The following is a 14,303-nucleotide window of genomic DNA, read 5'->3' as shown; positions in this document are numbered from 1 at the left end:
CACAGTAATGTTTCTTATCGATGGCGGTTAAGATATCGTTTAGGACCTTGAGCGTGGCTGAGGTGCACCCATGACCAGCTCTGAAACCGGATTGCATAGCAGAGAAGGTATGGTGAGATTCGAAATGGTCGGTAATCTGTTTGTTGACTTGGCTTTCGAAGACCTTAGAAAGGCACGGTAGGATAGATATAGGTCTGTAGCAGTTTGGGTCAAGAGTGTCCCCCCCTTTGAAGAGGGGGATGACCGCAGCTGCTTTCCAATCTTTGGGAATCTCAGACGACACGAAAGAGAGGTTGAACAGGCTAGTAATAGGGGTGGCAACAATTTCGGCAGATAATTTTAGAAAGAAAGGGTCCAGATTGTCTAGCCCGGCTGATTTGTAGGGGTTCAGATTTTGCAGCTCTTTCAGAACATCAGCTGAATGGATTTGGGAGAAGGAGAAATGGGGAAGGCTTGGGCGAGTTGCTGTTGGGGGTGCAGTGCTGTTGTCCGGGGTAGGAGTAGCCAGGTGGAAAGCATGGCCAGCCGTAGAAAAATGCTTATTGAAATTCTCAATTATGGTGGATTTATCAGTGGTGACAGTGTTTCCTATCTTCAGTGCAGTGGGCACCTGGGAGGAGGTGTTCTTATTCTCCATGGACTTTACAGTGTCCCAGAACTTTTTTGAGTTAGTGTTGCAGGAAGCAAATTTCTGCTTGAAAAAGCTAGCCTTGGCTTTTCTAACTGCCTGTGTATAATGATTTCTAGCTTCCCTGAACAGCTGCATATCACGGGGGCTGTTCGATGCTAATGCAGAACGCCATAGGATGTTTTTGTGTTGGTTAAGGGCAGTCAGGTCTGGGGAGAACCAAGGGCTATATCTGTTCCTGGTTCTAAATTTCTTAAATGGGGCATGTTTATTTAAGATGGTTAGGAAGGCATTTAAAAAAAATATCCAGGCATCCTCTACTGACGGGATGAGATCAATATCCTTCCAGGATACCCCGGCCAGGTCGATTAGAAAGGCCTGCTCGCAGAAGTGTTTCAGGGAGCGTTTTACAGTGATGAGTGGAGGTCGTTTGACCGCTGACCCATTACGGATGCAGGCAATGAGGCAGTGATCGCTGAGATCTTGGTTGAAGACAGCAGAGGTGTATTTAGAGGGGAAGTTGGTTAGGATGATATCTATGAGGGTGCCCGTGTTTAAGGTTTTGGGGAGGTACCTGGTAGGTTCATTGATTATTTGTGTGAGATTGAGGGCATCAAGTTTAGATTGTAGGATGGCTGGGGTGTTAAGCATGTTCCAGTTTAGGTCGCCTAGCAGCACGAACTCTGAAGATAGATGGGGGGCAATCAGTTCACATATGGTGTCCAGAGCACAGCTGGGGGCAGAGGGTGGTCTATAGCAGGCGGCAACGGTGAGAGACTTGTTTTTAGAGAGGTGGATTTTTAAAAGTAGAAGTTCAAATTGTTTGGGTACAGACCTGGATAGTAGGACAGAACTCTGCAGGCTATCTTTGCAGTAGATTGCAACACCGCCCCCTTTGGCAGTTCTATCTTGTCTGAAAATGTTGTAGTTTGGAATTAAAATGTCTGAGTTTTTGGTGGTCTTCCTAAGCCAGGATTCAGACACAGCTAGAACATCCGGGTTGGCAGAGTGTGCTAAAGCAGTGAATAGAACAAACTTAGGGAGGAGGCTTCTAATGTTAACATGCATGAAACCAAGGCTATTACGGTTACAGAAGTCGTCAAAAGAGAGCGCCTGGGGAATAGGAGTGGAGCTAGGCACTGCAGGGCCTGGATTCACCTCTACATCGCCAGAGGAACATAGGAGGAGTAGAATAAGGGTACGGCTAAAAGCTATGAGAATTGGTCGTCTAGAACGTCTGGAACATAGAGTAAAAGGAGGTTTCTGGGGGCGATAAAATAGCATCAAGGTATAATGTACAGACAAATGTATGGTAGGATGTGAATACAGTGGAGGTAAACCTAGGTATTGAGTGATGAAGAGAGAGATATTGTCTCTAGAAACATCGTTGAAACCAGGACATGTCATTGCATGTGTGGGTGGTGGAACTAATAGGTTGGATAAGGTATAGTGAGCAGGACTAGAGGCTCTACAGTGAAATAAGCCAATAAACACTAACCAGAACAGAAATGGACAAGACATATTGACATTAAGGAGAGGCATGCTTAGTCGAGTGATCAAAAGGGTCCGGTGAGTGGAGAGGTTGGTTGGTGATTTAGACAGCTAGCCAGGGCATCGGTAGCAAGCTAGCATAGGATGGAGGTCTGTTGTTAGCCACCTCCTGCGCTCCGTCAGTAGATTAGTGGGGTTCCGTGTGGTAGAGGGGATCAATCCAAATCACACAACAACAACAAAAATAAAAACAATAGATATAGTTATAGAGGCCCAAGAAGAAAACCTAATAATAATAATAAAAAATAAAAAATAAATAAAAAAATTGTCCGATTGTCTATTCAGATAGCAGCCGGTAAGACAGCTAACGGTTAGCAGGCCGCAGATGGGCGTTCAGGTAACGTCGCGACGGAGGAGCCAGCCGAATAACTCCTTCGGGTAGATAACGTCGGCAGTCCAGTTGTGAAGGCCCGGTGGGGCTCCGCGAAGGCAGCAAAACGGGTCCGGATAGGCGACTGCAGCCCAGGTGCGATTGATGGAACTCAGGAGTGATTGACGGAGCTTGCTAGCTCCGGAACAATTGATGTTTGCTCCGGAATCGACGAAGGCCGATAGTCACACGGATAGCAGCAGGCTAGCTGTGAGATCCGGGCATGAATGTCCAGAGAGCAGTCGAAATCCAGGGACATGGAGAGAAAAATTGGTCCGGTATGCTCCGCTCCGAGCCGCGCTGCGCCGTACAGAACTGGCGATAGACTTTCGAGCCAAAGGATAGCCGATGACCACAAACCGTGGTTAGCTGAACACCAACGACTTGCCAGTAAAGGAGCCAACTAGCTTCTGGATTAGCTTCTGGCTAGCTTCTTGGAGGATTACAGATCTGAGGTAAATAATACTTTTTTATAAATATACATTGGTGAGGCGGGTTGCAGGAGAGTGTTTTGAAGATGAGTTGATGGAAAATAAAAATAAAATGTATGTGAAAAAGTTGTAAATATATATATATACAGGACACGACAAGACGAGGACAAAAGACGTCTGAACTGCTATGCCACCTTGGAGAAGAGGATTGTATTTCTCAGACATCTCAATTTCCCTTCCACAGATTCTGACATTATTTACTATTTTTGGTTCATTCTCTGAATATAAAATAAACTGGAAAAATCTATACTGGTTCCCCTTAACAACCCTGCGAAATTGCTTACTTTGCCAGCTGCATCTCCAGTGCAGTGGCACGAGGCAGACTGTAGTTATTTGGGCATATGCATACCCACCAAATTTTCCCAAGTTTGCAGAAGGAACTATGTCAAACTAAAATAGGAGATCACCTCTGATTTGCAGAGATGGTCCTCCCTTTAAATCTCATTACAAGGTAGGATTGCAATAGTAAAAATTAACGTACTCGGTCGACTAAATGTTAGGTGCCTATACCACCTCCACCAAAATACTTTGAGGAATTAAAGTCAATGACCTCAAAGTTGATTTGGAATGACGAAAAGCCACGCAGTAGATATGATACTCCTACACGGTTAATGGGAACAGGAGGTTTATCTCTTCCAGATTACAAATGATATTACTCATCTTTCCAAATAAAATCCTTGAGTGTATGGTCTGATGATTCTATTGCAGCATCTTGGAGAGGCATAGAGGAAGCACCTGTTGCACCACATAGACTTACAGATCTAGTTTTTTGGGGCATCAAGATAAAAATGGCATATAACATTTTTTGTTAAATTATTTCCAACTCACTACAAGTATGGTACTATGCTGAGAAACACATACGCAACACTAAGACGTTCTGTGATTCTTCTCCTATATGGCATAACTATAAGCTGCTGACAAACAACAAGACTTTTGTGTACCCATTGTGGGCGGATAAGGGTGTGCATACCTTGCGAGACATGTATAATGATAAGGGGCTAATTCCTTTCCAGGACCTCAAACAAATGTATCCACTTCCAGGATTTCATGGTTCCTTTTCCTACAGTTAAGATTTTTGTTAAAAACTTATGGTGTAGCATGGGATGCCCCGTTAACATCCCACATAATGCTTACATGGATAGACCCTTCATTAACTTCTAAAATAGTCTCTGCCACTTATGATTGCCTGCTGTCTGTTAAATGTGCCACATTGGGTGTCACTCTAGTATAGAACCGCGAAATGCAGGGATTGGGGCACGACCTGAACTGGGATGCCATTTGGGAAAATGTATTTTTTACCTCTAAAAACCCAGTACACCAGCTTATACATTATAAGGCTATACATAGAAGTTATGCAACCCCATTTAGATGTTTTAAGATGAAGCTGATTCCAACTCCAATCTGTGATAGATGCCGTATGAATGCTGTTGGAGTAAGAATGCACATGTTTTGGGAATGTCCTGTGGGGTCCCAGTTCTGGTCACATGTTTTGGGAATGTCCTGTGGGGTTCCAGTTCTGGTCACATGTTTTGGGAATGTCCTGAGTGGTCCCAGTTCTGGTCACATGTTTTGGGAATGTCCTGTGGGGTCCCAGTTCTGGTCACTTTTCAGATTTCCTTACAACAATTATGGGTTTCCCTGTGGTCAAAGATTCACCTTCATTTTTGTTGAATGATGACTCTTCAATTGTATTGCAACTGGTTCAGAAAATAATCATATATACAGGGTTAACAGCAGTAAAAAAGGGTTATCCTTAGTGCTTGGATTACCCCTACAATCCTCTCGCCTCAAACATGGTTATCATATTTTCAAGATAGTGTTCATATAGAGCGATCAGTGGCTGTGATAAACAAAGCTCTGGCACATATAGTTGAGGCATGGGTTGTATTATGCAAAAATGAGATCAGATATTAACAACTCTTGACCAAGCAATGGTCCTACATGATAGGGGAGTGGAGGGACGACATTTTATTTTCTGAGAATAATATAGAATATGTTTTATTGTAAACTCTACTTCCTTTCTGTAGATGTCATATTGTGCACTCAAATAATTGACTCCTGAGAGTATGTAAATAGTTGTATTGAATGTTAATGTTGTCATGTCGGCTAGTATTTGTAAAGTGATCCAGCCTTGTGTGTTGTATATTGTGAAATAAAAATGTAATATTGATCACAAAAACAAACAAAAACATCACTATCTTATTGTCCCTAAACGTCATTCATCCCAGTGTTTAATGGATGTTAAACGTCAGATGTTTGCGGTCTGTAAGTTGACACAATGTTGACAGTTCGTTACAGTTCCTTTCCCTCCAGTGCACAGTGTCTTATCCCCATCACCCCCATTATGGCCACATGCACAGCCCCATATACAGTCACGGTCACATGAGCAGCCATGGTCACGGGCAGTTCTATGGCTACCCCCCTCCTAGGCCTCAGGTTATGTATGGTGGGTTTATCAATGTGAATTGGTTGCTGAGAATCGAATTGTTCTCTTTTTGAGGCCCAGGTCCTGACTTTGGAACAAGGGTGTTTTCTTTCCTCTTCATAACTGAGTTGTTGCCCTTTTCACCATGTGTTGCTGCAGTCACGTCATCACGTTCTAGGAAGACCTCAAAATCAGAACGATGCTTCTACCACCTTCCCCTCTAAGACACTTCGAAAATCTGAAAAGTGCAAAAGCTCTGAACCTTAACCCACTGTGCAAAAGCTCTGAACCTTAACCCACTAAAACTGTGACTGCTTCTGTCATGTATTGTGTGTAAGTTAGCTGCTTCACACCCACTCCCGGTAAGGGACCACCACTTCAATCAATGTCAGTTAATGTTATATGTGTTAAGACAACATGGTCTTAGTTAGCTATTTACCGTATGTGGTCCCTCACAGGAAAGAGTGTCATGCAGCCAAAAGCATACAGTAAGTTAGAGCTTTCCTTTGGCCTCCTCTCAGATCTGTAGTCACTCAGGGGCAATAGTAAGATCTGAGTGGACTGACCAATCCTCCTTGTCTGTTCCATAGGTTCGTTTTAAGAATGTGTCTCGATGTTTGGCGCAGGCTAGGTTATACTGCTGAATCAAATCAACACCTGTTTGATGAGAAACAAATGTAGCTGTGTTTACACATGATAAAAACCCAAACTGCTTCAGCTATGACCTACTGGGCTCAAACCTTACTGATGTAGAACTACTAACCCATGTATTAATGTTTACTGCTGAACAGAATAGATTAAAATGGTGTGGTTTTATGTCTTGGGTGGATCTGGAATGAAATTGAATAAATCAGTAATAAGTCAATAATGTTAAACGAAGGTCCATTCACAAACAATGAAGTAGTAATGGATTTTCTGACTGTGTGTCAGTTCAAAAACCTTTACTCTATACAAGACTGATACCGTTTGTTTGTCGCCATGGTTTCTATAGGTGGCTATGGAGCGAAAGTTGGAGGAGCTGGAGGCAAACTTCCATTTGGTACAGAACGTTTTTAATATGTAAATGTTTTAAGTAGTGTGTCTGCATGTATGTGTGATTGTACATGTGTGTGTAGTACAAGCAGTGCGGTACAGTAGATGGTTCTCTCCACTTGGTTCAGGATATGGGGGCTTTGGTGGTGGTGGTGGAGCAGGCCTTCCTGGTGGCAAAGGTGGTCCTGGATCCAAGCCTGGATACCCCATTGGAACTGGTAGGGAATTGGAGAACACTTACACAAATATATGGGAAAATATGTTTAAGAGCACTCTATTACATAAATTAATTTGAATTGAGAACTGTAACTCTAATGTTTGTGTTCCCCCACTCTCTGCAGGTGTTGGGACAGGAGGTCTTAACCCGGCCCAGGCTCAGGCTAAAGCTGCTAAATATGGTAGTGATCGCTAAAACAGGGCTACTGAAACTGGGCTTTTTGACACAGTGTTAACTTCAACTACTAACTCTTGAAGTGTTTACCCTCAGGTGCTGGTGCTGGTTTGGGTGGTGTGCCCGGTGCAGGTGGAGCTTACCCTGGAGCGGGAGGAGCTTACCCTGGAGCAGGAGGAGCTTACCCTGGAGGTGAGGGGAGAAAGAGAGTGTGTGATAAAGACACCTCTGACCTTCTACTGGACAGTACCTGACAGTGTACAGTACCACCAAACAAAACTACTAGACAGGACAGCCACAGTTGACATTACTACTATTCAGAGAATACAAGTGAAAGAGAATACGAGAGAATATGAGAATATAAGTGAAACATTTAGCTTTTTGTGATCTATACTGACAGTGAGAGTATATCTAAAGATTTTCAGAGTAAGGCCAAGGGTCAGTAGATTTTTTTAAAATTAGATTTATTTGACATTTTTTACATTTCAGGATATAATCCTGCTGCAGCCAAAGCTGCTAAATATGGTAAGAAATATCACTCAGAACACCAATATCAGAGTTTTAGCTAATAAGACTAATTTGAGTCGTTTTCTTGTGACCCTCCACCATAGGAGTCCCAGGAGGTGCGGGTGGCGTCCCAGGTTTTGGATCAGTAGCAGGAGGAGCAGGAGGAGTACCTGGAGGGTTATCTGGAGGAACTGGAGGTACATATGAAAGTAACTGTACAACATCAAAATCTGATAGGCCTCTTACAGTGAGTTTAGTTAGTTCAAAATTCTGCTTTTTTGTGATTGCAGTTTGACTATAAAAATCTGGGTTTCTAATCTATAAACTTTTGCATTTCAGGGTATAACCCTGCTGCGGCCAAAGCTGCTAAATATGGTATGAAAGATCTCTCAAAACAGCAATATCAGAGGTGGTACATACAGTTGAAGTTGGAAGTTTACATACACTTAGGTTGGAGTCATTAAAACTAGTTTTTCAACCACTCCACAATTTTCTTGTTAACAAACTATAGTTTTTGGCAAGTCGGTTGGGACATCTGTTTTGTGCATGACACAAGTCATTTTCCCAACAATTATTTAACTTATTATTCACTGTATCACAATTCCATTGGGTCAGAAGTTTACATACACTAAGTTGACTGTGCCTTTAAACAGCTTGAAAAATTCCAGAAAATGATGTCTGGAAAACGATGACCTCAATCCTTTAGAAGTTTCTGATAGGCTAATTGATATAATTTGAGTCAATTGGAGGTGTATCTGTGGATGTATTTCAAGGCCTACCTTCAAACTCAGTGCCTCTTTGCTTGACATCATGGGAAAATCAAAAGAAATCAGCCAAGACCTCAGAAAAAAAATTGTAGACCTCCACAAGTCTGGTTCATCCTTGGGAGCAGTTTCCAAAAGCCTGAAGGTACCACGTTCATCTGTACAAACAATAGTACACAAGTATAAACACCATGGGACGACGCAGCCGTCATGCCGCTCAGGAAGGAGACGTGTTCTGTCTCCTAGAGATGAACGTACTTTGGTGCAAATAGTGCAAATCAACCCCATAACAACAGCAAATGACCTTGTGAAGATGCTGGAGGAAACAGGTACAAAAGTATCTATATCCACAGTAAAACAAGTCCTATATTGACATAACCTCAAAGGCTGCTCAGCAAGGAAGAAGCCACTACTCCAAAACCGCCATAAAAAAGCCAGATTACAGTTTGCAACTGCACATGGGGACAAAGATCATACTTTTTGGAGAAATGTCCTCTGATCTGATGAAACAAAAATTGAACTGTTTGGCCATAATGACCATCGTTATGTTTGGAGGAAAAAGGGGGAGGCTTGCAAGTCGAAGAACACCATCCCAACCGTGAACCACAGGGGTGGCTGCATCATGTTGTGGAGGTGCTTTGCTGCAGAAGGGACTGGTGCACTTCACAAAATAGATGGCATCATGAGGCAGGAAAATTATGTGGCTATATTGAAGCAACATCTCAAGACAATGGACAATGACCCCAAGTATGCATCCAATGTTGTGGCAAAATGGCTTAAGGACAACAAAGTCAAGGTATTGGATTGGCCATCACAAAGCCCTGATCTCAATCCTATAGAAAATGTGTGGGCAGAACTGAAAAAGCGTGTGCAAGCAAGGAGGCCTACCAAACCTGACTCAGTTACACCAGCTCTGTCAGGAGGAATGGGCCAAAATTCACCCAACTTATTGTGGGAGGTTGTGGAAGGCTACCCGAAACGTTTGACAAAAGTTAAACAATTTAAAGGCAATGCTACCAAATACTAATTGAGTATATGTAAACTTCTGATCCACTGGGAATGTGATGAAAGAAATAACAGTTGAAATAAATCATTCACACATTTCACATTCCAAAAATAAAGTGCTGATCCTAACTGACCAAAGACAGAGAATTGTTACTAGGATTAAATTTCAGGAATTGTTAAAAATTGAGTTTAAATTTATTTGGCTAAGGTGTATGTAAACGTTTGACTTCAACTGTAGATTTTTTATTTATGTTAACCTTCAAAGGGGCAAACAGCAGTTGCTAACATTCATTTTTAGACTTTTAAATTAATTAAATATACCCATTGATTCTTGAAGAATAGAACTTATAGATAGATGCCTGCTTAGCTTAGTTGAACTGTCGTACCATCAGAATCCCAAATATAAACTTGTTTTACTCTTTTGTTTGTGAACCTTGTAACTGCAAACAAATACTGCATAGCCTCAGAACAGAGTTAAAATTATTAAGTTGATATCATGGATGGTCAGTCTGTATCGCTGTCTATAAATTTGAGATGAGAGTGCAAACATTTCTCTAACCCCATCCCTCAGCTTTTTACCAAAGAAGTGTTAGGGTTGATGCTTTGTTATTGTTTGAACTGCAGATCATCCCTTTAACTAACTGTTCTTATCTTGTCTTGCCACACAGGAGTTCCAGGGGGTGCAGGAGCAAGCCTAGGAGCAGGAGGATTTGGTGGAGTACCAGGAGGAGGAGGAGGTGTACCTGGGGCTGGAGGATTTGGTGGAGTACCAGGAGGAGGAGGAGGTGTACCTGGGGCTGGAGGTGAGCCTAAAAGTATACTACACAGTGAACACTACTCTCATCTCAGTAGTGTTGCTCTTTACTGTGTGTATATATTAAGGACGTTATTCAGATAGGATTTTGTGAACTAGATGGTTATATTTGGCAAATCTATAATCATTTTTAGACTATAAAAATCACAAGTGATTCATGTTTTGCATTTCAGGATATAATCCTGCGGCAGCCAAAGCAGCTAAATATGGTAAATAATTACTCAAACAACAACATCAGAATTGGTTTATTGACTGAATTCATGCTGAAATGTACTTCCACTATTATCTCATTTAGTTCCACTGTTAACTAACTGAAGTTAGTTAGACATGCCTCAGAAATCCAATGGTTTCCTCATGTCCCTCTACACAGGACTCCCAGGAGGAGGTGCAGGCAGGCTTCCAGGTGCTGGCTCAGTCGCAGGAGGAGCAGGAGGAGTACCAGTAGCTGGGGCTGGGGCTGGAGGTACAGAAAGGAGCACCATTGGGGTGCAGGATGTAATGTAGTTTGACTTTACTGTGTGTGTACCCTAATGGCTTGGAGGAATTTCCTTTTTAATGTATTAATGTTTTACATTTCAGGATATAATCCTGCTGCGGCCAAAGCCGCTAAATATGGTAAGAAACTTCACTCGTCACAGCAACATCAGAGTTGCAACATTGGTTGTAACTTATGCTGAAGTGTCTGTCCACTTTTAACGAAGCATTGTTTACATGTCAACCTCCACCACAGGAGTTCCAGGAGGAGCAGGTGCAGGGTTAGGAGGAGCTGGAGGTAGGCTATAGTAACCAAACACCTATAGATTTAACTAAGGTATAGTCAGGCCCAAAATGATTGGCACCCTTGATAAAGATGAGCAAAAAGACTATGAAATAAATAATATAAATATTGAGTTACAGTTGAAGTCGGAAGTCATTCAAACTCGTTTGTTAAACATATAATAATTCTCCAAACAATTATAAGATTGGACATTGGGAGGGATCTTAGACCATTCCTCCATACAGAATCTTTCCAGATCCATGATATCCTTCATCTGCGTTTATGGACTGCCCTCTTCTATTCAAACGATAGGTTTTCAATGGGGTTCAAGTCTGGAGACTGAGATGGCCATTGCAAAATGTTGATTAGGTGGTCAATTAAGCATTTCTTTGTGGTTTTTATGTCTGCTTGGGATTATTGTCTTGCTGGAAGATCCACTTACGGCCAAGTTTCAGCCTCCTGGCAGAGGCAACCAGGTTTTTGGCTAAAATGTCCTGGTACGTGATAAAGTTCACAATGCTGTTGACCTTAACAAGAGCCACAGGACTAGTATATCATAAACAATTTGGTGAGGTGCTTTTCTGCATATGCTTCTGTTTTTTGATGCCAAACCCACCAGTGGTGTGCATGGCCAAAGTGCTCTATTTTCATGTCAAATGACTATAGCACCACCTGGAGTTTAATAAACAGCATTGGCACTTGGATTGGAATTGGTGCTATGGTCAAATGACTTGATAATAGAGCTCTTTGGCCATGCACATCAGTGGAGGGTGTAGTGTTGAAAACAGAAGCAAATGCAAAAAAGTACCTCATACCTACAGTAAAATATGGTGGTGGATCTTTGCTATCTTTGGCTAGACAATAATCTGAAGCACTAATCAATATCCACAAGGAAATGTGTAATTGACCACAAAATCAGCATTTTGCAATGGTCATCTGTCTCAGCATTCGAACCCGATTGAAGACCTGTGGTTTAAATTGAAGAGCACCGTCTATAAGTGCAGACAAAGGATATTAAGGATCTAGAAAGATTCCGTATGGAGGAAAGTTCTAAGATCCCTCCCACCATGTTCTCCAAGCTCATAAAACTCTGTGTCGTTATAAAACTCTGTGCCAAAGTATTGAAAACAGAGGTTCCAATCTTTTTATTTGATTTGATTACTTGTTAAACAAAATCTAATTATCTGAGCAATTGTCAATTGTATTAATATTAAATAGTATAATCCCCACCATTTTTTGAAGCATACATCATAGTTGAGTATTTGTATTATTTATTTAATAGTATTTTTTGCTGATAATGATGTACCCCACTGTATATTATGCCTACCACTGGGCTCTCCAGGAAGCTGTTATGAAGGTGATGTGCCTTGCTCAAACATACCCCAATCTGAGAGTTAGTGATTTGTTAGTAACCAGTGCAAACCTTGTACATGCATTATAATACTGTATTGTCTTGACTCCTATCAAGTGCACTAACCTGGATTAGCGCTGCAGCTTTAAACTCAATGTAGCAGATATCTTTAACACATCACCATTTTCATCATCTCTGAACAGGCTATGGAGCAGGAGTCAGGCCTCCCTATTACGGTGAGGATAACTAACCAAAACATCCCAAAGCTGCCCAGGCCACAGCCTTTACAATGCTGTTAAGACACCATCACTCACTGAAGGGCTTTGTTCATTGGCTTAGTCAGCTCCAACTCACATTGGCCTTATTTTAATAATAGAAATGATCATATAATATACTGTATGGATGTCACCCTCCCTGTAGGTGTTCCAGGGGGTGCTGGATTTGGGGGAGCAGGAGCTTTTCCAGGGTCTGGAGGTAGCTTATCTAAGTATTGCACTATAGTATCTCACGCTTGTAGCAATTTCATTAATTAATTCATAGCATTAACTACTGCTTGAGGAGACTGAAATTCATGGTAAGACAAATGTTCATTTGAATCATAAAGATGTACAGTAATTTCTACCTTCCAGTCACTGTGCTGTCTACTGCTACTTTATGGGGCTAGAAACGCAGTTGTCAGGAGGTATGCTGTAAATTAATTGAATAATTTTCTATTTTAGGATACAATCCTGCCGCCGCCGCCGCCAAAGCTGCTAAATATGGTTAGAAAAATCACTCAATATTAGGCCAGTCTTGTTCAGTGTTTGTACAATTGTTGAATTTGAAATCCAATGTTTTTTATTTTTTCCTTGACCATAGGGGTCCCAGGGGGTGCAGGGGCAGGCCTAGGAGCTGGAGGTCTTGGAGGAACAGGAGGGGTACCAGCTGGAGGAGCTGGGGCTGGAGGTAAGTCATGATGCTTGACTTCTCCAATGCTTTCACACTGTTTGGATGCCAAAATCACGTTTTGAATCTAGGACCCCTATTTCATTGTAGGATATAATCCCGTTGCTGCCAAAGCCGCTAAATATGGTACAAAGAAATGTGACAAGTCTACTATATCTTTTCAGATGTTAAGTTAGCCATGACTTAATGGCAAAATCCTAAAATTTTCTGCCATAGGAGTCCCCGGAGGTGCAGCAGCAGGCCTAGGAGCAGGAGGATTACCAGGAGGAGGAGCAGGGGGGGTACCTGGGGCTGGAGGATATAATCCTGCTGCAGCCAAAGCAGCTAAATATGGTAAGATCATTCAAAACAGCAACATCAGAATTGGTACATTGGTTGAATTCATGCTGACATTTCTGGTTTTGAAATCATATAAACCATGTGAACACACAGGAGTTCCAGGAGGTCTAGGAACAGGCTTAGGAACAGGAGGACTTGGAGGAGTGCAGGGAGGAGTACCAGGGGGAGGAGCAGGGGGTGTACCTGGGGCTGGAGGATATAATCCCGCTGCAGCCAAAGCAGCTAAATATGGTAAGAAAAATGTACATTGGTTGAATTCATGGTGAAATTTCTGTACATATTGGTACATTATCAAATTTCTGTAAATGTCTTTACATTACCATGTGTCAACTCATGACATGCCCTCTCCTGTGTTATAGGTCAGGGGGCTGCTGGTGGGCCACGGAGTGGATATGGTGGCGTGCCTGCTGGAGGATATCCCAGGCCTGGGGGTACGTACACCAAAGGGGATGCCCATGTGGGATGGAAGGGTCTGGGGGAGGGGTGGAAGTAAGGGCAGTGTTCACACACACAATATGTAGTTGGCAAACTTTGCATAAGGGTAGAGTTGGTTTTATATAGGTTTAAGCAGTGGAGTTAGATAGTTGGGTTGAGCAGAGGGCTGGTTTTAAGGTAAAGTGGGGTACATTGCCTTGTAGTGCTACTAGGTTGATGATGTTCCATGCTTTGATTGACAGGCTATGGAGGGGCAGGAGCTGGAGGTACGTTTCCAATGACGCCAATTTTATATAATATCATGAACTGATAAACATAAGCATAAACCAGTGTTAGTAATACTACTGTATTATGAGGCTTGGTGAGCAGGAGTGATGTTTTTAATTTATTCAATTTTTCAATTTCAGGGTATAATCCTGCTGCGGCCAAAGCTGCTAAATATGGTAAGAAGAAGAGATATGTCTACTGTATCTTAAGCAGTTCTGAATGGAGACATTA

The 14,303-nt window shown here is 42.2% G+C and overlaps 1 protein-coding gene across 19 annotated transcripts in view; it reads left to right on the top strand.

Annotated features, from left to right (window-relative positions):
• The window catches only part of LOC109905668 (elastin), a 104,439-nt gene that overhangs the window by 48,478 nt on the left and 41,658 nt on the right, over nt 1–14,303 (top strand). For 10 of the 19 annotated variants that reach the window (XM_031790791.1, XM_031790803.1, XM_031790800.1 and 7 more), the window contains exons 13-33: nt 6,457–6,504; nt 6,626–6,715; nt 6,839–6,895; nt 6,985–7,080; nt 7,378–7,413; nt 7,500–7,592; nt 7,735–7,770; nt 9,833–9,967; nt 10,152–10,187; nt 10,349–10,441; nt 10,558–10,593; nt 10,709–10,750; nt 12,290–12,322; nt 12,507–12,560; nt 12,806–12,847; nt 12,945–13,031; nt 13,248–13,364; nt 13,464–13,601; nt 13,730–13,801; nt 14,048–14,071; nt 14,213–14,248. In XM_031790791.1, coding sequence (XP_031646651.1) covers nt 6,457–6,504; nt 6,626–6,715; nt 6,839–6,895; nt 6,985–7,080; nt 7,378–7,413; nt 7,500–7,592; nt 7,735–7,770; nt 9,833–9,967; nt 10,152–10,187; nt 10,349–10,441; nt 10,558–10,593; nt 10,709–10,750; nt 12,290–12,322; nt 12,507–12,560; nt 12,806–12,847; nt 12,945–13,031; nt 13,248–13,364; nt 13,464–13,601; nt 13,730–13,801; nt 14,048–14,071; nt 14,213–14,248 — 1,401 coding nt within the window. The remainder of the gene's footprint in view (nt 1–6,456; nt 6,505–6,625; nt 6,716–6,838; nt 6,896–6,984; nt 7,081–7,377; nt 7,414–7,499; nt 7,593–7,734; nt 7,771–9,832; nt 9,968–10,151; nt 10,188–10,348; nt 10,442–10,557; nt 10,594–10,708; nt 10,751–12,289; nt 12,323–12,506; nt 12,561–12,805; nt 12,848–12,944; nt 13,032–13,247; nt 13,365–13,463; nt 13,602–13,729; nt 13,802–14,047; nt 14,072–14,212; nt 14,249–14,303) is intronic. The other 9 variants (XM_031790794.1, XM_031790795.1, XM_031790802.1 and 6 more) reach the window with 9 other exon arrangements.

The sequence above is a fragment of the Oncorhynchus kisutch genome, linkage group LG15, assembly GCF_002021735.2.
Source record: "Oncorhynchus kisutch isolate 150728-3 linkage group LG15, Okis_V2, whole genome shotgun sequence".
In the NCBI taxonomy this organism is placed as follows: domain Eukaryota; kingdom Metazoa; phylum Chordata; class Actinopteri; order Salmoniformes; family Salmonidae; genus Oncorhynchus; species Oncorhynchus kisutch.
This window is presented reverse-complemented; position numbering and strand designations above follow the sequence as displayed.